The sequence below is a fragment of the Siniperca chuatsi genome, linkage group LG11 (assembly GCF_020085105.1).
Source record: "Siniperca chuatsi isolate FFG_IHB_CAS linkage group LG11, ASM2008510v1, whole genome shotgun sequence".
Taxonomy (NCBI): domain Eukaryota; kingdom Metazoa; phylum Chordata; class Actinopteri; order Centrarchiformes; family Sinipercidae; genus Siniperca; species Siniperca chuatsi.
In genome coordinates, this window is record NC_058052.1 from 29413495 (window position 1) to 29435732 (window position 22238).

Below are 22238 nucleotides of genomic sequence, written 5' to 3' on the forward strand. Positions count from 1 at the left end.
TGTAAATAATCATTTACATCCCAGTCGATATTGATTCATTATCTCCGTCAGGCAAAGGGAGCGATCGTCCTTCGTCTGGTGGCTTCTAACAGACAAACACGGAAACGGCGAGGCAGCTTCGTTCATACAGACGAGACGCTTTCACAGGAAGCGGTAAAGAATCGGATCCGTTCGAGTAGAAAACAATGACGAAGCGATTGTTCGTTAAAGCAAAGCTGTAATGAACTCGACCTGCTGCGTGTTAAGGGTTTATAAAGTGACGTGTTTCCACTGATGATGGACGTAATCTTTCCGAGTAGCACGTTTCAAACGCGGCGAAGAAAAAGAAACTGTCAGAGTCTGAGAGAAGACGTGATTTCATTAAACCAGAAGTTGAACGCAGCAGACGCCTGCTGCCGTGGCCTCGGGTTCCTCCGCGCCGCCGCGAGGCCCGTCAGGAACGCCTGGAAGGAATTTCTTCAGATTTGACACAAACGTCCGGTTCAAGGATGGACCGATTTAGATCTGGTGGTCAAAGGTCAAAGGTCACTGTGACCTTAAAACGACCTGGACAAACAGGTTTTCGGCCGTAACTCAAAAACTGACGCGTTAATTCTGACAAAACGGGACACGACGATGAAGTGATGGCATTTTTTACCCAAAAGGTCAAAGGTCAACTTCACTGTGACGTCATAATGTTTGGCCATTATTCAAAACCACAACTCAGGAACAGAAGCGGAGGTTGTGACCACATGTCTCAGCTGCTCGGACACTCAAAGGTCATTGTGCTGCTCGCTCGTGCGTGCGCGTGCATGTGTGTGCGTGCGTGAGGCGCCTTGTGAAGCTCTGTGGTTTCCAATCCGTCCTCAGAGTGTCGGGAGCAGCTGGACTTTAAGGACACGGAGCTGCAGATGTTGGTTGTGAGTCTGAAGGAGCTGACGGCCACCAAAGAGGTGATCCAGACTCTGGAGCAGCTGCTGTGTGACGACGCCTCACAGCTGGAGGAGGAACGCAGTCAGGTACACGCACACACACACACACACACACACACACACACACACACACACACACACAGTATAATGGTGACAAAAGATGTGAGACGGCTGCTGAGCTCTTCAGATCACAAGAAGTCGCTCACCGTCCTGCGACAGGACACACGTGGACGTCAGGGACAGTCTGTGACTGTTTAGGACAACATGTGACTTACATGCCTGAAAGTATATTTACTCAAATACTGTACGTATGTTTGAGGTACTTGTACTTTACTTGAGTATTTCCATTTAAAGTAACTTTCTGCTTCCACTCCTCGTCTCAGAGGGAATATCAGACGTTTCACTGCGTTTGTCTGACGGCTTCAGTTACTTTACAGATCACAGTGTTTCAGCCCCTTCCTGTCCGGTGGAAACCTCGTATCTCCAGGTGTTTGTGACGAGCTGAAGGATGAAGAGTTTCCTTCATGTGCTGAGGAAACTCCTCCTCCTCCTGAAGCTGAATAAACTCTTTAACCCCCCCTCGGATCAGCTGGGAAACGCATCGTCACAGAGCTGAAAACAGGCTGTTTCTCTGAGCTCAGGAAGACTTTTTAGAGATACGAGGTTCTCACAGGACGGCGGCGCTGCAAACACATGATGACCTTATAGACCATGATGCATTGCTGCAGGTTAAACTACCCAACAGGATATAAAGCAGTTAAAATGAGCTCAGCCTGAAACATCTGCAGCAGTAAAATGCAACACACACATGAACGCAGCAGGAATATGAATCCAGAAACATCAGATATAATAAACACTGACAGGAAGCGTTTTACTGCACAGGGACGACTCTCACTGAACACTGATAATACTTCATACTTTAACTACATTTAGCTGATAATACTTCATACTTTTACTGCAGTGAGGTCTGACTGCAGGACTGTTACTGTGATACTCCACTAGGCCACCAGCTGGGCCGCAGACTGGAGGCCCAACAGGGTCCCTGAAAACAAGACCAGACCTGCACCCGAAGCAGAATGAACCGAGTCGAGTCCAAACATTTAACTAAGAAATATATTCCTCGCTCCTCCACCCAGTTACAGTCCAGCTGACCTGCAGAACATGTATTGATTAGTCTGCCTCTGTGTGTCAATCATTAAGTATTGATTATTATTGTTTGTTCAGGTGATTCACAGTCGTGACACTTATCAGGATCTGGTTCGTCTGATGGAGCAGCACCGAGCCGACCGGGCCGTCCAGCTCTCCATCCTCAGGTACTGACCAACCACAGCCTGTGACCTTTGACCCCAATGATGATGCTGTTGCTGTGGAGCTCGTCTGATTGGCTGTTTGTTCCTGCAGGATCCTGAACAAGTTCCTGGACAACTACCAGGAGGACGTGCTGCCGTGGCACGAGAGCATCGAGCCCTGCCTGTCCTCCCTGACGGCCTTCATCAACGACAGAGAGGTCAGTACAGACCGGGAGCAGGTGGAACAAACACACCTTGTGATGTCCTTTAACTCCTGTGATTGGTTGTTCAGGTGGTCCAGCTGTTTATCCGCTTCCTGTACCGGCTGGCGTCTCTGAACAAAGACTACGCGGTGGTGATGTGTCGTCTGGGGACCAAAGACGCTCTGGTGAAAGCTCTGGACAAACACAGCACCAACCTGCTGCTGGTCACCGAGCTCCGAGACCTCATCACCGACTGTGAGAAGTACGCCAGCCTCTACAAGAAGATGACCACGAGCGTCCTCGCAGGATGTATCCAGGTACACACAGGAGACAGACACATGGGGGCACTTGAGCTCAGATATTTAACGCTTCGTGCTCGAGGAGGACAGAACTGGCTGCTGTCACTGCGACAGTAGAACTACTTTTAAACCGGATCTCGAATGGACCAGTTTTTGCGGCTCCGGTTTCAATTCAATTCAAAAGACTTGATTCGTAAAAACACACAATCACATGTATGAAACAATCCAATAATACAAAATAAAAGTGTAAAGATTAGAAAAGCAGACACGAGCATTAATGTCACAGCTGAGCAACAATTCCCACCAGCACTGCGTCGCTAACGGAGACAAAGTTCAGGCCAGTTTGCGGCGATTCGACGCAGAAGAAACTGACTTTTACCAGCTGATGGCAAATCTTACAGCTTCTGGAGTAAAACTAAACTTCCTGCTGTGTGTTTGGCATACAGCTGAATCTACAGCAGCTTTGTGTTTCTTTCTACATTTGTTCAGTAGCTCACACCAGCACTAAAAACGGCAGTAAACTGGGCCAGTTCTTGCTGGGGGGCCGGTGGAGGCCGGTGCCCCGGGACACTGCAGAAACCCTGCCGCCATTTTTCACGGTGTTTCCTAAAAATGAGCGAAACGGCGCCTCTCTGGGTTGTGACTGCTGGTAAATGTCAGCCAGTCTGTGTGGTCAAACAGGGAAGTGCAGAATAAGAACAAGTCTCTGCGGAGACTCTGGCCACGCGACACACGATACTTCCTGTCATGAGGTGTCTTACCTGGTCTGCTTCCTGTTTCCTGTCAGATGGTCTTGGGTCAGATTGAGGAGCACCGTCGCAGCCATCAGCCAATCAACATCCCCTTCTTTGACGTGTTCCTCAGGAATCTCTGCCAAGGTCTGTTTACATCAAGCGAAGTGTTGTTTATTTGTCTGAAACATTTAAAAACTTTAATATAAATGAATTCACTTTTCTGTGGCTGCTTGAAGAAGGTTGAAGATGATGAATCGCAACTGGTGTAACTGGTGCTGTGTTCAGGTTCCAGTGTGGAGCTGAAGGAGGACAAGTGCTGGGAGAAGGTGGAGGTTTCGTCCAATCACCACCGAGCTAACAAACTGACCGACAAGAACCCCAAAACCTACTGGGAGTCCAACGGCTGCACCGGCTCGCACTACATCAACATCTACATGCACAAAGGAGTCGTCATCAGGTACGAGATACCGTTCATGCTGCTGGTACTGACGCTAATAATAAAGTTAGTAATATTCAACTCAAGTACGTACAAATGACACAATGCTACAGCGTTACTATCGTCCCGGTGGGAATCAGTGTGGCAGCCAGGCTTTAACCACGTCGACCACGGGAATACGCGCTAGTGACGCTAACCGCCAGCAGCCTACAGTCCACAACACAGCAGCAACATGAATATAAAAACACACACGTTACGAAGATACAGAATAAAAAGTAACACCGACAGCAGATAAAGTCTTGATGCAGCTGAAAGCTGAACTTCTGCTGTGTGTGCAGACAACTGGCCATCCTGGTGGCCAGCGAGGACTCGAGCTACATGCCGGCCCGGATCCTGGTTCTGGGAGGAGACGAGCCCACCAACATCAACACCGAGCTCAACACGGTGAGTCTCCTCCGCCGCTCTGAAGGGGGGGGGTCAGTTTGTGTTGCCACGCCTCCCACATTAACAGAGAGAGAGAGAGAGTCGGGCTGAACCCAAACGTCCAAGACTGAAAGACTTATCGGGACTGTTGTGGAGGTCTGCCCAAATCCAGAATTCATCAGATCCACAAGTGACCGTCTGTTTACGGTGCAGACTTCACCAGACTTCACTCTAAAAATCCAGCATTATTCACAACAACATGGCTGCGGCGATGATGTATTGATGTTGTGTCGAGATTCGATCGATCGCAGTAATAACAATCCGTCCTGGTGTGTTCGTGTGTGCGCAGGTGAACGTCACTCCCTCGGCCAGTCGGGTGGTTCTCCTGGAGAACATGACCAGGTTCTGGTCCATCATCCAGATCAGGGTCAAGAGATGTCAGCAGGTCAGACTCTGAGATCCACTTTCTATCTGTCATATCCTGCCCCCCCGCCCCCCCCCCCATCTACTGACCCCCCTCTCCCCTCTCTGACAGGGAGGTATCGACACTCGGGTCCACGGTTTCGAGGTTCTGGGTCCGAAGCCGACGTTCTGGCCGGTGTTTAAGGAGCAGCTGTGCTGTCGGACCTACCTGTTCTACAGCACCAAGGCCCACACCTGGTGTCAGGAGGTGATGGAGGACAAGACGCAGCTGCTGCAGCTCTTCAACAAGTAAAAACTGCAGTAATACTGCTGCCGTTACTGCTGTTACTGCAGTATGAACACGCACCGACAATACTGCAGTACTAATGTTACACACTGTGTGTGTGTGTGTGTGTGTGTGTCTCTGTGTGCGTGCGTGTCTCTGTGTGTGTGTGTGTGTGTGTGTGTGTGTGTGTGTGCGCAGACTGAACAGCGCTCTGAGACACGAGCAGATGTTTGCAGATCGTTTCCTGCCGGACGCCGAGGCGGCTGAAGCTCTGGGCCGAACCTGCTGGGAGGCTCTGATCACCCCCATCGTCCACAGCATCACACTGTCAGGTACACACACACACACACACACACTGTCAGGTACACACACACACACACTGTCAGGTACACACACACACACACACACACACACTGTCAGGTACACACACACACACACACACACACTGTCAGGTACACACACACACACACACACTGTCAGGTACACACACACACACACACTGTCAGGTACACACACACACACACACACACTGTGTCAGGTACACACACACACACACACACTGTCAGGTACACACACACACACACACACACACTGTCAGGTACACACACACACACTGTCAGGTACACACACACACACTGTCAGGTACACACACACACACACACACACTGTCAGGTACACACACACACACACACACACTGTCAGGTACACACACACACACACACACACACAGTCAGGTACACACACACACACACACAGCATCACACTGTCAGGTACACACACACACACACACACACACACTGTCAGGTACACACACACACACACTGTCAGGTACACACACACACACACACACACACACACACACTGTCAGGTACACACACACACACACACACAGACACACTGTCAGGAACACACACACACACTCAGGTACACACACACACACACACACACACACACACACACTGTCAGGTACACACACACACACACACACACACACACTGTCAGGTACACACACACACACACACACACACACACACACACTGTCAGGTACACACACACACACACACACACACACACTGTCAGGTACACACACACACACACTGTCAGGTACACACACACACACACACACACTGTCAGGTACACACACACACACACACACACACTGTCAGGTACACACACACACACACACTGTCAGGTACACACACACACACACACACTGTCAGGTACACACACACACACACACACTGTCAGGTACACACACACACACACACACACTGTCAGGTACACACACACACACACACACTGTCAGGTACACATACACACACACACACACACTGTCAGGTACACACACACACACACAGCATCACACTGTCAGGTACACACACACACACACACAGCATCACACTGTCAGGTACACACACACTGTCAGGTACACACACACACACACTGTCAGGTACACACACACACACACAGACACACTGTCAGGAACACACACACACACTGTCAGGTACACACACACACACACACACACAGACACACTGTCAGGTACACACACACAGACACACACTGTCAGGTACACACACACACACACACACACACTGTCAGGTACACACACACACACACACACACAGACACACTGTCAGGAACACACACACACACTGTCAGGTACACACACACACACACACACACACTGTCAGGTACACACACACACACACACACACACACACTGTCAGGTACACACACACACACTGTCAGGTACACACAGACACACTGTCAGGTACACACACACACACTGTCAGGTACACACACACACACTGTCAGGTACACACACACACACAGACACACTGTCAGGTACACACACACACACTGTCAGGTACACACACACACACACACACACTGTCAGGTACACACACACACACACACACACACACTGTCAGGTACACACACACACACTGTCAGGTACACACACACACACACACACAGTCAGGTACACACACACACACACACACAGACACACTGTCAGGAACACACACACACACTGTCAGGTACACACACACACACACACACACACACACTGTCAGGAACACACACACACACACACACACACACACACTGTCAGGAACACACACACACACTGTCAGGTACACACACACACACACACACAGACACACTGTCAGGAACACACACACACTGTCAGGTACACACACACACACACACACACACACAGACACACTGTCAGGTACACACACACACACACACACACACACACACACACACACACACACACACACACACTGTCAGGTACACACACACACACAGCATCACACTGTGAGGACATTGTGAGGACCGGCTAAAATGTCCTCACAATGCAGGAATGTCCCCACTACAATTGTTTAAAACTGAAATTGGTCCTCACAAAGACAGCAATGCAAGCTCGCACACACACTCTAAATCCCTCTCTTTGCTCCCTCTGTGTTTACCCAGAATCCTCAGCGTCCAGCCCTCTGTCCTGGCTGCTCAGTGAGTACCTGGATAACGCTGAGTTGGCACGCCGCTGTAAAAGCCGGGCGGCCATCTTTAACTCCAGAGTGAGGCGCCTCACACACCTCCTGGTCCACGTAGACACGAGCTCCCCGGACAGCGAGGAGCTCAGACCCCCCGTCAAATCAAGTGAGTCTCACCATCCTGTTCCATTTTGGTAGTTTTGTCCATCAATCTATCAATAATAACAACGTTAACACGGTGACATCACCAAAAAGACGCCTGACGGGTCAAGACAGACGCGACAGTTTTCATAACCGTCCAAGTTTTAGACGGCTGGAATTATCCTTTTAAAAAGGATCCTTCAAAGTCCTGAAACAGGGACAGACACAGCGAGGACAGACAGTAAGAACAGACACAGTGAGGACAGACACAGTGAGGACAGACACAGTGAGGACAGACGGTAAAGAACAGACACAGCGAGGACAGACAGTAAAGAACAGACACAGTAAAGAACAGACACAGCGAGGACAGACACAGTAAAGAACAGACACAGTAAAGAACAGACACAGTAAAGAATAGACACAGCGAGGACAGACGCAGCGAGGACAGACGCAGCGAGGACAGACAGTAAGGACAGACGCAGCGAGGACAGACAGTAAGGACAGACAGTAAGAACAGACACAGCGAGGACAGACAGTAAGGACAGACGCAGCGAGGACAGACAGTAAAGGACAGACGCAGCGAGGACAGACAGTAAAGGACAGACACAGCGAGGACAGACAGTAAGAACAGACACAGTAAAGGACAGACGCAGCGAGGACAGACACAGTAAGGACAGACACAGTAAGAACAGACACAGTGAGGACAGACACAGTGAGGACAGACACAGTGAGGACAGACGGTAAAGAACAGACGCAGCGAGGACAGACGGTAAAGGACAGACACAGCGAGGACAGACAGTAAGAACAGAACAGACAAAGGGGACAGACAGTAAGGACAGACGCGCGAGGACAGACAGTAAGGACAGACAGTAAGAACAGGCACAGTAAGGACAGACAGTAAGGACAGACAGTAAGAACAGACAGTAAAGGACAGACAGTAAGGACAGACGGAGCGAGACAGACAGTAAGGACAGACACAGCGAGGACAGACAGTAGCGACAGATGCACAGGACAGTTGCAGCGAGGACAGACAGTAAGAACAGGCACAGTAAAGGACAGACAGTAAGGACAGACGCAGCGAGGACAGACAGTAAGGACAGACAGTAAGAACAGGCACAGTAAAGGACAGACAGTAAGGACAGACAGTAAGAACAGGCACAGTAAAGGACAGACAGTAAGGACAGACGCAGCGAGGACAGACAGTAAAGGACAGACACAGCGAGGACAGACAGTAAGGACAGATGCAGCGAGGACAGACGCAGCGAGGACAGACAGTAAGAACAGGCACAGTAAAGGACAGACAGTAAGGACAGACGCAGCGAGGACAGACAGTAAGAACAGGCACAGTAAAGGACAGACAGTAAGGACAGACGCAGCGAGGACAGACAGTAAGGACAGACAGTAAGAACAGGCACAGTAAAGGACAGACAGTAAGGACAGACAGTAAGAACAGGCACAGTAAAGGACAGACAGTAAGGACAGACGCAGCGAGGACAGACAGTAAGAACAGGCACAGTAAAGGACAGACAGTAAGGACAGGCGCAGCGAGGACAGACAGTAAGGACAGATGCAGCGAGGACAGACACAGTAAGGACAGACAGTAAGAACAGGCACAGCAAGGACAGACAGTAAGGACAGACGCAGCGAGGACAGACAGTAAGAACAGGCACAGTAAAGGACAGACAGTAAGGACAGACGCAGCGAGGACAGACAGTAAGGACAGACAGTACAACAGGCACAGAGGACAGACACAGTAAGGACAGACAGTAAGGACAGACGCAGCGAGGACAGACAGTAAGGACAGACGCAGCGAGGACAGACGCAGCGAGGACTGAATGGGTGCCGTCACATGTAAAGACGTTCTGGATAAAATGTGCATAGAAACAATAATAAAGCGTGTTGAGGATGAATGCTGAGTGTTTTCAGTCGTCCTCCATGTTTAAAGAGTTCTTTTTGTTTTCAGAAGGTCTCAACCGAAGCAAAGAGCTGAAGAGTAAGTAACAGCTGAGTTTAGAGGCCATTTTGTTTGTTTACACTCTGCTCTGTGACATTTCATATGTCCAAATGAGGACAGGAAGTCGTCACGTCGTCCCCTGCTGTTTGCCAGTCCATAAAAAAAAAAACATCTTTCTACTTCCTGTTTGAGCGATCCTTGTCCCAGTGTCTCAGATGTGCTGACGTTCAATCAGAGTAAAGTTTTAGTGTGAATTTAATTTTTTTTAAAAATCCCATGTCAAGAAAATACTTCCTGTCTGCGGCGCTCAGCTGCGAGCCCATTGGTTCCTGCTGAAGGCCTTTAAAAACACAGATCTGTAGTTTCCTGTTTAAAAAGGCTCAGTAGTTTCCTCAAACAGCTGCTCGCTGTAGTTTCTATCAGACCAACAGGAGGAAACAGAGCATCTGTTGGGGACTATTTCCAGCGGCGGATGAATCCACATGTGGTGCTGTAGTGAGTGTTTGGGGCAGCAGGACGGTGTGTGTGGGGCGGAGGCAGAATAAACTACAGTGTGTGTGTTCGTGGTGATGGAGGAACACGTCACCCGGTGCAGCAGAGCGGCTCGCTGTGTGTTTTAACAGTTTCTGATGACGACGATGGAGGAAGAAGATCCATCAGCTGTGACTCACCTGTTAGCTGAGTCTGAACAAGAAGACACATGTAGATTATCATCAAAGCTGTCCTTAAACATGGAACACAGCGAGGACAGACAGTAAGGACAGACGCAGCGAGGACAGACAGTAAGGACAGACGCAGCGAGGACAGACAGTAAGGACAGACGCAGCGAGGACAGACAGTAAGGACAGACGCATGCGAGGACAGACAGTAAAGAACAGACGCAGCGAGGACAGACAGTAAAGAACAGACGCAGCGAGGACAGACAGTAAGGACAGACAGTAAAGAACAGACACAGTGAGGACAGACAGTAAGGACAGACGCATCGAGGACAGACCGTAAGGACAGACAGTAAAGAACAGACGCAGCGAGGACAGACAGTAAGGACAGACAGTAAAGAACAGACACAGTGAGGACAGACGCAGCGAGGACAGACAGTAAGGACAGACGCAGCGAGGACAGACAGTAAAGAACAGACGCAGCGAGGACAGACAGTAAGGACAGACGCAGCGAGGACAGACAGTAAGGACAGACGCAGCGAGGACAGACAGTAAGGACAGACGCATCGAGGACAGACAGTAAAGAACAGACGCATCGAGGACAGACAGTAAAGAACAGACGCATCGAGGACAGACAGTAAGAACAGACGCATCGAGGACAGACAGTAAGAACAGACGCAGCGAGGACAGACAGTAAAGAACAGACGCAGCGAGGACAGACAGCGAGGACAGACAGTAAAGAACAGACGCATCGAGGACAGACAGTAAGAACAGACGCATCGAGGACAGACAGTAAGAACAGACGCGTCGAGGACAGACAGTAAAGAACAGACGCAGCGAGGACAGACCGTAAAGAACAGACGCATCGAGGACAGACCGTAAAGAACAGACGCATCGAGGACAGACCGTAAAGAACAGACGCAGCGAGGACAGACAGTAAGAACAGACGCATCGAGGACAGACAGTAAGAACAGACGCAGCGAGGACAGACAGTAAGGACAGACAGTAAAGAACAGACACAGTGAGGACAGACAGTAAGGACAGACGCATCGAGGACAGACCGTAAGGACAGACAGTAAAGAACAGACGCAGCGAGGACAGACCGTAAAGAACAGACGCGGCGAGGACAGACAGTAAGAACAGACGATCGAGGACAGACAGTAAGAACAGGCGCGGAGGACAGACAGTAAGAACAGGCGCAGCGAGGACAGACGCGAGCGAGGACAGACAGTAAGAACAGACGCAGCGAGGACAGACAGTAAGAACAGACGCAGCGAGGACAGACGCAGCGAGGACAGACAGTAAAGAACAGACGCAGCGAGGACAGACAGTAAGAACAGACGCAGCGAGGACAGACAGTAAGAACAGACGCAGCGAGGACAGACGCAGCGAGGACAGACCGTAAAGGACAGACGCAGCGAGGACAGACCGTAAAGGACAGACGCAGCGAGAGGACAGACAGTAAAGAACAGGCGCAGCGAGGACAGACAGTAAGAACAGGCGCGCGAGGACAGACGCAGCGAGGACAGACAGTAAAGAACAGACGCAGCGAGGACAGACAGTAAAGAACAGACGCAGCGAGGACAGACAGTAAGAACAGACGCAGCGAGGACAGACCGTAAAGAACAGACGCAGCGAGGACAGACGCAGCGAGGACAGACCGTAAAGGACAGACGCAGCGAGGACAGACAGTAAGAACAGACGCAGCGAGGACAGACAGTAAAGAACAGACGCAGCGAGGACAGACAGTAAGAACAGACGCAGCGAGGACAGACGCAGCGAGGACAGACAGTAAGAACAGACGCAGCGAGGACAGACGCAGCGAGGACAGACAGTAAGAACAGACGCATGCGAGGACAGACGCGCGAGGACAGACAGTAAAGAACAGACGCAGCGAGGACAGACAGTAAGGACAGACGCGAGGACAGACGCAGCGCGAGACAGACGCAGCGCGAGGACAGACAGTAAGAACAGACGCAGCGAGGACAGACGCGGCGAGGACAGACAGTAAAGAACAGGCGCTGAGCGAGACAGACAGTAGGACAGACGCGCGCGAGGACAGACGCAGCGAGGACAGACGAGCGAGGACAGACGCAGCGAGGACAGACAGTAAGAACAGACGCAGCGAGGACAGACGCAGCGAGGACAGACAGTAAGAACAGACGCAGCGAGGACAGACGCAGCGAGGACAGACAGTAAAGAACAGACGCAGCGAGGACAGACAGTAAGAACAGACGCAGCGAGGACAGACGCAGCGAGGACAGACAGTAAAGAACAGACGCAGCGAGGACAGACAGCGAGGACAGACATAGACAGCTTTAGATTATCATCAAAGCTGTCCTTAAACGTGGAACACATTAACACTTGAGAGGCAGGAACCAGACTAATCAATGAATTGGTTGATCAGCTCTGCCACTCTCTCGCCTCTAAAAGGTGTGAGCGCACCTTGAGGTCAGACGTGAAGCTGTTACTGATTCAGACGCTAAAACTGAAGCTGATATTTGAACATCCAGCAGGGGGCGTCAGCTGACGCTTTCTCCTCCTCGTCTGAACCGGCTGAGACGCTCAGCTTCCCCCAAACAAACCTGAAGTCATCGGGACGCGTTCACCCCATCTTTTTCTTTCAGTTTGGACTGCTCTTATTTTGACTGCCGACTTCCTGTTATCATTTTAGCCGCGACACTGATGTGGTTTCTTTTCAGATGGAAAAGAAGGGCAGAACAGAGGCACTGCTTTATCTTTACGTTTCTGGCTGCAGTTATCATTTCGGTTTCATATTTCTGATTACATTTATTCGATGTCGAACTTCCTTCAAAAAAAAATCATCCTTTTTTAAAAATTTGTCTTCCAGACGGTAAAGAGGGTAAAAACAAAGACGCCGCTGCGGCCTCTTCCTCCTCCTCATCCTCTGCAGCCAAGCCCAAAGTGAAGAGCAGCAGCAGCATCGCAGGCATCGCCCTCTGTTGGCAGGGAGTGGTACAGCGCCAGGTACGACACGACCACCTGAAACACAAGTTTTCTCCGGTTATAGTGTTTTTAAAAAGTTTAAAAAGTAATCGCACTGTTGCTCGATCAGCGGTGCTGCACTTCCCCAGGATGTAAACTTGACCCCTCCCCCCTCAGGTGAAGAAGTTTCTGGATTCGAGCTGCAGTCTGCCGGACTTTGTGGAGCGTTACCGGACTCTGTACCTGCGGCTGAAGAACGCCATGGAGGAGCTGTTCGGACAGCAGACCGCCTTTGTCCTCGCCCTCCGACACGGCTTCTCCGCCGCCCTGCTGCAGCTCTCCATCCTCAGGGCCATGCACGTAAGTCCTGACGGGGTCCGGTCTGCTTTAACTCTTTCATCTGACAAAACACGCTTTTTTTTTCTGCCATTTTATAGACAGAATGATTAATGATGGCGCGTTGTGCAGGTGAGCGAGCGTTTCGCTCAGTACATCGACCAGATGATCCAGACCAGCGGCGCAGCGTGCGGCAGCGTGGAGACTCTGGAGCGGCTGCAGCAGTTTCTGGAGCCGATGCTCTTCCTGTCGGGTCTGGAGCTCGCCAACACCTTCGAACACTTCTACAGGTCTGAGTGCCACAACGCCGACACAGCTGCAGAACCAGATATTACAACGCGATGCCGGAAGGTCGGAAGTTAATCCCTCCCTCCCTCTCTCTCTCTCTCTCTCTCTCTCTCCAGGTACTACCTGGGCGACCGGCTGCTGGCTCAGGGGAACGTGTGGTTGGAGACCGCCGTCATTGATCAGATCGGCAGCTGCTTCCCGAGTCGCTTCCCTCAGCAGATGCTGAAGAACCTGAGCGAGTCGGCCGAGCTGCAGCAGGAGTTTCACCTGTACCGCCTGCAGCAGCTGGACCGGTGCCTGCAGGAGCACGACCAGGTCCGCACAAACCCAGATTGTAGTTTAAAATCAGTGTTTGATTCCGCGGAAATACTGAACAGATTTCTGCCAAACACAAAAGTCGAGTTCCGGCGTGATTCCAAGCTTCACTTCGCCTCCTGCAGCTTTTCACTTGGGAGCAGTTATTTGCTGATTTTTCCTTCGTATCAGAAACAAACTCTGTCAAATAAAGACAAAAGCCCAAAAAATAATCACAAAAAAAACAAGGAAGTTCCTTGATGATTTATTTTTTGTGCACCTCAGACCATTTAATTTCCCTCTTCTACAGTCATATTTGATTACATGTCGGTTCAACTTAAACCTGCAGTAACGGATGTTTTCGTCCGCTTGTTTTCAGAAAACAAGCTGTAAACACAACAGCCGCGTTTCCACCCAAAGAGCCAGGAACTAAAGGTCCTTCAGCCCGCTGCCGTCTGCGTTTCCACGGCGGTCTGAAGATCAGGCTGATTACACCGTTCGGTCACACCTTCACACAGCTGCGTAACTGTTGTTTTAACTTGTTAAACTCGTCACCTGCAGTTCAGCACGAGGACCTTATTATTTTAACCTGTGCACTGTCACCTGTTTGAAACCCTGAGGAAGCAGCGGCTCAGTTTCCCCGTTATACAGCGGCGAGCTCAGAGCGCTGTAGTATTAGAATATGGTGACACTTTCTACACATACAGCAGCGTGTACACTGTCTTCAGACACAAGAACAGCCGCTGTTCACACATTCAGTCCCACAGCTGTTTATTAATCTGCAGAAATATATAAGTGTAAAACGCAGCGTTTGCGTGCTTCAGCAGGAGACGCGAGGGCTGCCGGCGTCGCAGGAGGAAACACGCCGGTCTGCAGCCGCCACTTCACTTTACCGCAACGCTTCATCTGAAAAACACAAACGTCTCACTGCGACGACATTAACGAGATGTCATTCTGTACGATCGGTTCAGCCAACGCTCGTCTTACAAACGCCACGATTCTACTCCGTTAACGTTAGCGGTTGCCGTTAGCATGTAGCTAACATTAGCTTTTGGCTAGGGTAGCAATAGCACGACAACGTTAGCATTATAGCATTTAACAAGCAGCATGTGGGCCGTATGTGATTCACCTTCAACGGCTGGTCGTCCGGTGTCTTCCACCAGCAGCTGAGCCGCTGCGCCAGAGAAGGCCGGCCTGTGACCCGGCAACGCATCGATCCAGGCGGTCAAACCGCCGCTGCTCCGCCCGGCGGGGCTCGACCAATCAGAAATGTTAAGCGCAGCAAGCCCCGCCCCGAAAGTGCCGAGTCTGAGAGCTGAGAGCGAACCAGAGCAGCAGCAGATGAACAGCGAGCTGAAAGGCTCTATAAAGCGCCGTGAAGCCGAGCGGAGCTGCAGGTTCAGCTGCAGCTAAATACTGCAGAAGTGTCTTTTAATGGTTCGAGTTTGATGCAGTTTGTTGTTGCTGTAGATTATGGAGGAGGAGTGGGCGGAGTCAGATGAGGAGGCGGAGGTCCAGGTTCTGATTCTGTCCCCGCGCTGCTGGGCCGTCTCCTCGCTCTGCTTCCTGGACGAACCCGCAAAACATTTTCCAGCCGAACTCTGCTCCTACCTGAACCAGTTCACCCAGTTCTACACCCACAGTGAGTACCAGTTCACCCAGTTCTACACCCACAGCTTAACTCAGGCTTAAACTAGTCTTATTTCTGTTATAAACCAGGCTTAAAGGTCCAGTGTGCAACATTCAGGAGCAGCTGTCGGCAGAAATATAATATTCATAAGTGTGTTTTCATCAGTGTTTAATCACCTGAAAATAAGAAGCGTTGTGTTTTCGTTACCTTAGAATCAGCCTTTATATCTACAGAGGGAGCGGGTCCCCTTCCACGGAGGCCGCCATGTTGCACCGCCATGTTTCTACAGGAGCCCAGAACGGACAAACCAGACACCGGCTCTACAGAGGGCCGTTAGCGTTTTTCACGAGTTTCGCAGCCACCGTAGTTTCTCCTCCAGGCCTGGAAGGGGAGGGCGAGGCGAGCGGTGTTCACATGGCTGCAAACTGCAGTTTCACCACTAGAGGCCGCTAAAGCCTCCACACTGGACCTTTAACTCCGGCTTTAACTAGTCTTATATCTGGTCTGGTTCATACTTTGTTAGTAACCAGTTCACCCAGAGAATCTTTATTAAGAATCAAACTGTTGACAGCAAACGTTCAGACATCAGCTGTCAGGAGTTACTCAGTCTTCTCTTAATGTTTTAATGATTTGTGTGTGTGTGTGTGTGTGTGTGTGTGTGTGTGTGTGTGTGTGTGTCTGTATCAGGTCAGTACATGTGTGGTCTGAGTCACTCGAAGCCTCGCCGTCTGCAGTGGACGTGGCTCGGTCACGCTGAGCTGCAGTTTGGCTGCTGGACGCTGCACGTCTCCACGCTGCAGATGTTCATCCTGCTGCAGTTCAACAGCCACGAGGTAACACACACACACACACACACACACACACACACACACACACACACACACACACCAGTTTTCTATCACTTAAAGGACTATTACATTGACCTAGATTGAGTTACCCTAAAATTAGCCCTAATGTCTAACATGTCTAACCCTGAAACTTAAGGAAAAGTACTAATACAACAATGTACATATACTCCATTACAAGTAAAAGTCTTGCATTCAAAATCCTATTCGCATAAACGTTGTAGCTGCTCGAGGTGCAGCTAGTTTTAACAACTTTATACACAGTTAGCTAGTTTTAACTGCTTTATATACAGTTAGCTAGTTTTAGCTACTTTATATACAGTTAGCTAGTTTTAACAACTTTATATACAGTTAGCTAGTTTTAGCTACTTTATACACAGTTAGCTAGTTTAACTACTTTTTATACAGTTAGCTAGTTTTAACTGCTTTATATACAGTTAGCTAGTTTAACAACTTTATATACAGTTAGCTAGTTTTAGCTAGTTTTAACAACTTTTTAACTATATACAGTTAGCTAGTTTTAGCTACTTTATATACAGTTAGCTAGTTTTAGCTACTTTATATACAGTTAGCTAGTTTTAACAACTTTATATACAGTTAGCTAGTTTTAACAACTTTATATACAGTTAGCTAGTTTTAGCTACTTTATATACAGTTAGCTAGTTTTAACAACTTTATATACAGTTAGCTAGTTTTAGCTACTTTTTATACAGTTAGCTAGTTTTAACAACTTTATATACAGTTAGCTAGTTTTAGCTACTTTATACACAGTTAGCTAGTTTATCTATATATACAGTTAGCTAGTTTTAACTACTTTATACACAGTTAGCTAGTTTTTAGCTACTTTATAAACAGTTAGCTAGTTTAGTCCAGTTATTGAAAAGAAACCATGTAAGACGTTTAGAGGTGAAATGTCTCTTTGGTGGAACTGACAACACCTCATGATTACCAGCCAATAAAGGTTGGAAACCACTGGTTTAATCTTAAACATTTTATTTTATGAGCTGATCATATGTTTCTTTTAAAGTAAAATCTTCATCTGAACCGTAACTAGTGACTAAAGCTGTTAAAATAATGCAGTGAAGTACAGTATTTATTCCAGATATGTAGTGGAGTGGAAGTATAAAGTAGCATGAAAGGGAACGCCTAACCCTCACATGTACATGGTGTTAGATATTAGCCGGTACTAAAGCTCTGAATGTCCTCTGAACGTGGTTCTTATATAACTCGAACTCCTCTTTCAAAACAGATTTTTACTTTGTGGCAGAAAACTCAAACTATTTTAAATTGACTGGAACCTTTTTCCATTAAAACCTGTCATAGTTCACATGTAGTAGCACTCGTGTGATAATTAACATTTATTAATGGTGGTTCATCACATGAAGTTCATATGAGGCTTCAGCAGGCTGAGTGGGACAAATCAACTGGAGATCTAAAATCTTTTAAGTTTCCCCTGATGCGTTCACTGACAGTCGGCTCTCTGTGCGTCTCTGCAGGAGGTTCAGGTGGACGCTCTGCTGCAGGCGACCGGCCTGTCGGCGGCCGTCCTGCTGCACGCTCTGCTGCCGCTCATCAGCGAGGGAGGGCCGCTGACCTGCAGCGAGCCGAAGGAGCCCAGCCAGGGTCAGACACTCGGACGCACAGTAACACTCTCACTGCTGCCCTTCATCCTCCTCCTCCTCCTCTCTGACTCACCCCTCCCTCTGCCTGCTCTCAGGTGTGTTGCAGCTGAACCAGCAGGTGGCGGCTCGCAGCCAGGACGGCGTCCCCACGTCCGTTCAGCTGCTGCCCAGACAGACGTACCTGAACGTGGACGAGGACGCCGCCGGCACGCTGGAGAGGAAGAGGAACTACGTCTACTGCCTGATCGTCCACATCATGAAGCAGGAGAAGGAGATGCACATCGACAACCTGGTCTTCAAGGTCAGAGGTCGCAGCGAGCAGCGAAAGGCCGAGGCCACACTCCGGTGTTTCCCATGCATTGATTTATTTGTGGCGGCCACAATTTTTACTATTTAAAATCTTATTTCATTGTAAACTGCGTGTAGCGCTGTGATTCGCTCGGGCAGAAGCAGGGCAGGAAACGGGCCTCATCTCTCTTCTTCACTGCGTATTTTCTGTTATTTGTCAGACAAAATAGAGCTGTATATGTTGCGTCGGACGCCTTTCTCTCTACGGGGGAGGGGTGAGGTAAAGATACTGTGAGAGGTGACAGGTGCGTGCAGGTGTTGTAACAACAGGAAGTCAGTTGTTGTAGTTTGTCAGCAGGTGGAGCTGCAGCAGCGACTCACAGCTGCTTTAATGGGACAGTTTGACTAAACGTGAACACATACAGGCGGTTGTAGCTCACAGTTCACTCACTTTACAGCCCCAAAGCATCATGGGAACTGTAGTTCCAAAGCTACTTAAACTTTTTTTTATGCTGCAACATAAATAGTTTTTTGACATTACAGAGACTCAGGATGCCCCATCAGTCTTTCCTCTAGCGCCGCCCTCTGGTAAGAACTGATAAATCATCAGGATGATGTTGTAACATCTCGTTGGTCCCCTCCAGGTTCTGGACTCGTGTCAGAAACAGGAAGCCTCTCGCTCTCCGGGCGCTGGGCGTTTCAGCTGCAGCACCAGCGACGTGCTCTCCTGCATCATGCACGTCATCAGCAAAGGCTGCATCCGACGCAACGAGGAGAACCCGCACATCGTGGAGTTCCTGCCGGAGGACCCGTCCACGCCGCAGAAAGGCCAGGCTCAGTTCTCCTTCAGCCGGACCGAGATCAGGAAGGAGGCCGCGGACAGCGTGGCCGACATCAGGTGTGAGCGTGACCTCTGACCTTACACTCAGGATTAACTCTGTTTGTGTTATTTAACTTCATTATTTCAGACACGAGAAGAAGCTTTGTTTCTACTAACAGCAGTTTCCTGTTCCTCTGTTTGTCTTTCATTCATTCGTAAAACTTTGTAATGACGAAGTCTCAGAGCAGCAGTCTTCATCGTCATCATCACCTTCATGTCCGTCCTGCTGCTTTAAGAAGCCTTTCCCCTGTTTTCATTGTGTTTTTAAAGGGCTGTACTGCTGTTTCTCCTCATGTTTTAACCCTGTAACCACAAATTGTTTTATTTTCATTTTTCAAATCTTCCATCAGTTTTGGGATTTCACAGTCAGCATTTAGTCATTTTTATGTTCTGGTCTCTTCTGGTTTTGTATTAAACCGGTCGAGAGCAGACGCTGTTTTAATAGTTTAAACATGACCTGCCCACAGACATTCAGCTGACTCTGTAGTTTAAGATCTGCTGCTGTTGTGATGTTAGCTGTAGCAGCAGGAGAGTTGTGAGCGTCGCTGTCTGGAGCTGCTGTGCTGCTCTGGGAAACCGTCTCGTCCTCTCTGGCTGTTAGCTTAGCAGCAGCTACTGTAGCGACAGTTTGCTAACCCGCAACCTAGCTAAGCTAACCCTCAACCTAGCTAACGTTAGTTACATTACTTGCTGTGTCGTTGTCCGCTCTGTATCGTGGTATTGGATTTCTCCAGAATCGCATTCTCCACCTTTAATGGAAGTTATTGAGAAATCACAGACTGAGCTGTTCTCTGAGATAAAAACAGATCTGAGTTCAGTGTTTGTTGCTTCATTTTGTTTTTTTATTTTACTTTCCTGTGGCTGCTGCTCAGCGTCTGACTCCTTTTACTTCCCAGATCAAATTCAAACTAAAAACAACTCTTAATGAATCAAACACACTGACGTCGTGATTCAAAACAGCCAAAATGTAACTGTTTAATTTTCTACAAAAAGAAAATAAATGAGATTTAAACTTTGAACCTTGCTTGTTGCCTTATTTTGTAATAATTATCATTATTAATAGATGATTAAGTATTATCTTAAAGCATCAAAACTTTAAATTTAAACTTGATCAAACTGAGCTGCAGTGTATTTTCTATTAATCACTTTGAAAAATTTAACTAGTAATAATAACTATTTATATTTTATGTTAACAAGTGTACCACTATTGGCAGTTATTGTTCTAGGATTCACAACATTTTTAATAATAAAATACAAACTGAATGAATTTTATAACTAAAGCAATAATTGTAATATTTAATACAATCAACAAAATCATTGTATAATACTTTCTGTCCAAGTGTGTCTCAGTGGTAAAAACACTCGTCCACCACCACAGAGGCCTTCAGCTCGCTTGTGTTTTCCAACAAACATAATTTAGTGGGTGGGAAGCCAGTGAGGGATCTTCATCCCTCTCTGCCTGATCGTTTGTGTGGGTTTTTCGTTGTTGTGGTTCCTAATCTCTTAAACTCTCATGTCCCCCTTTGGAAGCAGAAAAGCTGTGTATTTTTTCTTAACCATTATCAATTTTGGGGGAAATAAGCAACAAAATGAGCCAAACTGAGCCGTATTTCATTTAAATAACAGTTAAACCCAAGCAGCTGGAGTTTTTAGGCATAAGACACAAAACGACCACAAAGAGACACAAAACGACCACAAAGAAAGAGACGCAAAACGACCACCTCCTCAGAGCAAACGCACCACCACCTCCTCAGAGACGCAAAACGACCACAAAGAGACGCAAAACGACCACAAAGAGAGACGCGAAACGACCACCACTTCCTCAGAGACGCAAAACGACCACAAAGAGACGCAAAACGACCACCACTTCCTCAGAGACGCGAAACCACCACAAAGAGACGCAAAACGACCACCACCTCCTCAGAGATGCAAAACGACCACAAAGAGACGCAAAACGACCACAAAGAGACGCAAAACGACCACAAAGAGAGACGCGAAATGACCACCACTTCCTCAGAGATGCAAAACGACCACAAAGAGACGCAAAACGACGACCCCACTTCCTCAGAGATGCGAAACGACCACAAAGAGACGCGAAACGACCACCACTTCCTCAGAGATGCAAAACGACCACAAAGAGAGAGACGCGAAACGACCACAAAGAGAGAGAGACGCGAAACGACCACAAAGAGAGAGACGCGCGAAACCGACCACAAAGAGAGAGAGAGACGCGAAACGACCACAAAGAGAGAGAGACGCGAAACGACCACAAAGAGAGAGAGACGCGAAACGACCACAAAGAGAGAGAGACGCGAAACGACCACCACTTCCTCAGAGACGCGAAACGACCACAAAGAGAGACGCAAAACGACACAGAGAGAGACGCCAAACGACCACAAAGAGAGAGAGAGACGAAGCGACCACAAAGAGAGAGAGAGACGCGAAAGCGACCACAAAGAGACCACCGAAGCGACCACAGAGAGACGCAAACGCGACCACCACTTCCTCAGAGACGCGAAACGACCACAAAGAGAGAGAGGCGCGAAACGACCACAAAGAGAGAGAGACGCGAAACGACCACAAAGAGAGAGAGAGACGCTAAACGACCACAAAGAGAGAGAGACGCGAAACGCACCACAAAGAGAGAGAGACGCGAAACGACCACCACTTCCTCAGAGGCGCGAACGACCACAAAGAGAGACGCGAAAGCGACCACAAAGAGAGACGCAAAACGACCACAAAGAGACGCGAAACGACCACCACTTCCTCAGAGACGCAAAACGACCACACTTCCTCAGAGAGAGAGCAAAACGACCACAAAGAGAGAGAGACGCAAAACGACCACAAAGAGAGAGAGAGACGCAAACGAAACGA

The 22238-nt window shown here is 48.8% G+C and overlaps 1 protein-coding gene across 3 annotated transcripts in view; it reads left to right on the forward strand.

Moving 5' to 3' along the window:
• Positions 1–22238, forward strand: part of LOC122884102 (cullin-9) — a 61664-nt gene that overhangs the window by 21948 nt on the left and 17478 nt on the right. Inside the window, exons 13-33 of one of the 3 annotated variants that reach the window (XM_044213501.1) lie at positions 850–998; positions 2136–2224; positions 2313–2418; positions 2493–2720; positions 3490–3580; positions 3722–3893; positions 4211–4316; positions 4645–4740; positions 4831–5006; positions 5182–5315; positions 7465–7650; positions 9589–9618; positions 13087–13223; positions 13359–13541; positions 13650–13807; positions 13922–14120; positions 15570–15741; positions 16417–16562; positions 18071–18197; positions 18292–18497; positions 19129–19382. In XM_044213501.1, the coding sequence (XP_044069436.1) occupies positions 850–998; positions 2136–2224; positions 2313–2418; positions 2493–2720; positions 3490–3580; positions 3722–3893; positions 4211–4316; positions 4645–4740; positions 4831–5006; positions 5182–5315; positions 7465–7650; positions 9589–9618; positions 13087–13223; positions 13359–13541; positions 13650–13807; positions 13922–14120; positions 15570–15741; positions 16417–16562; positions 18071–18197; positions 18292–18497; positions 19129–19382 (3145 nt within the window). The remainder of the gene's footprint in view (positions 1–849; positions 999–2135; positions 2225–2312; positions 2419–2492; positions 2721–3489; positions 3581–3721; positions 3894–4210; positions 4317–4644; positions 4741–4830; positions 5007–5181; positions 5316–7464; positions 7651–9588; positions 9619–13086; positions 13224–13358; positions 13542–13649; positions 13808–13921; positions 14121–15569; positions 15742–16416; positions 16563–18070; positions 18198–18291; positions 18498–19128; positions 19383–22238) is intronic. The other 2 variants (XM_044213502.1, XM_044213503.1) reach the window with 2 other exon arrangements.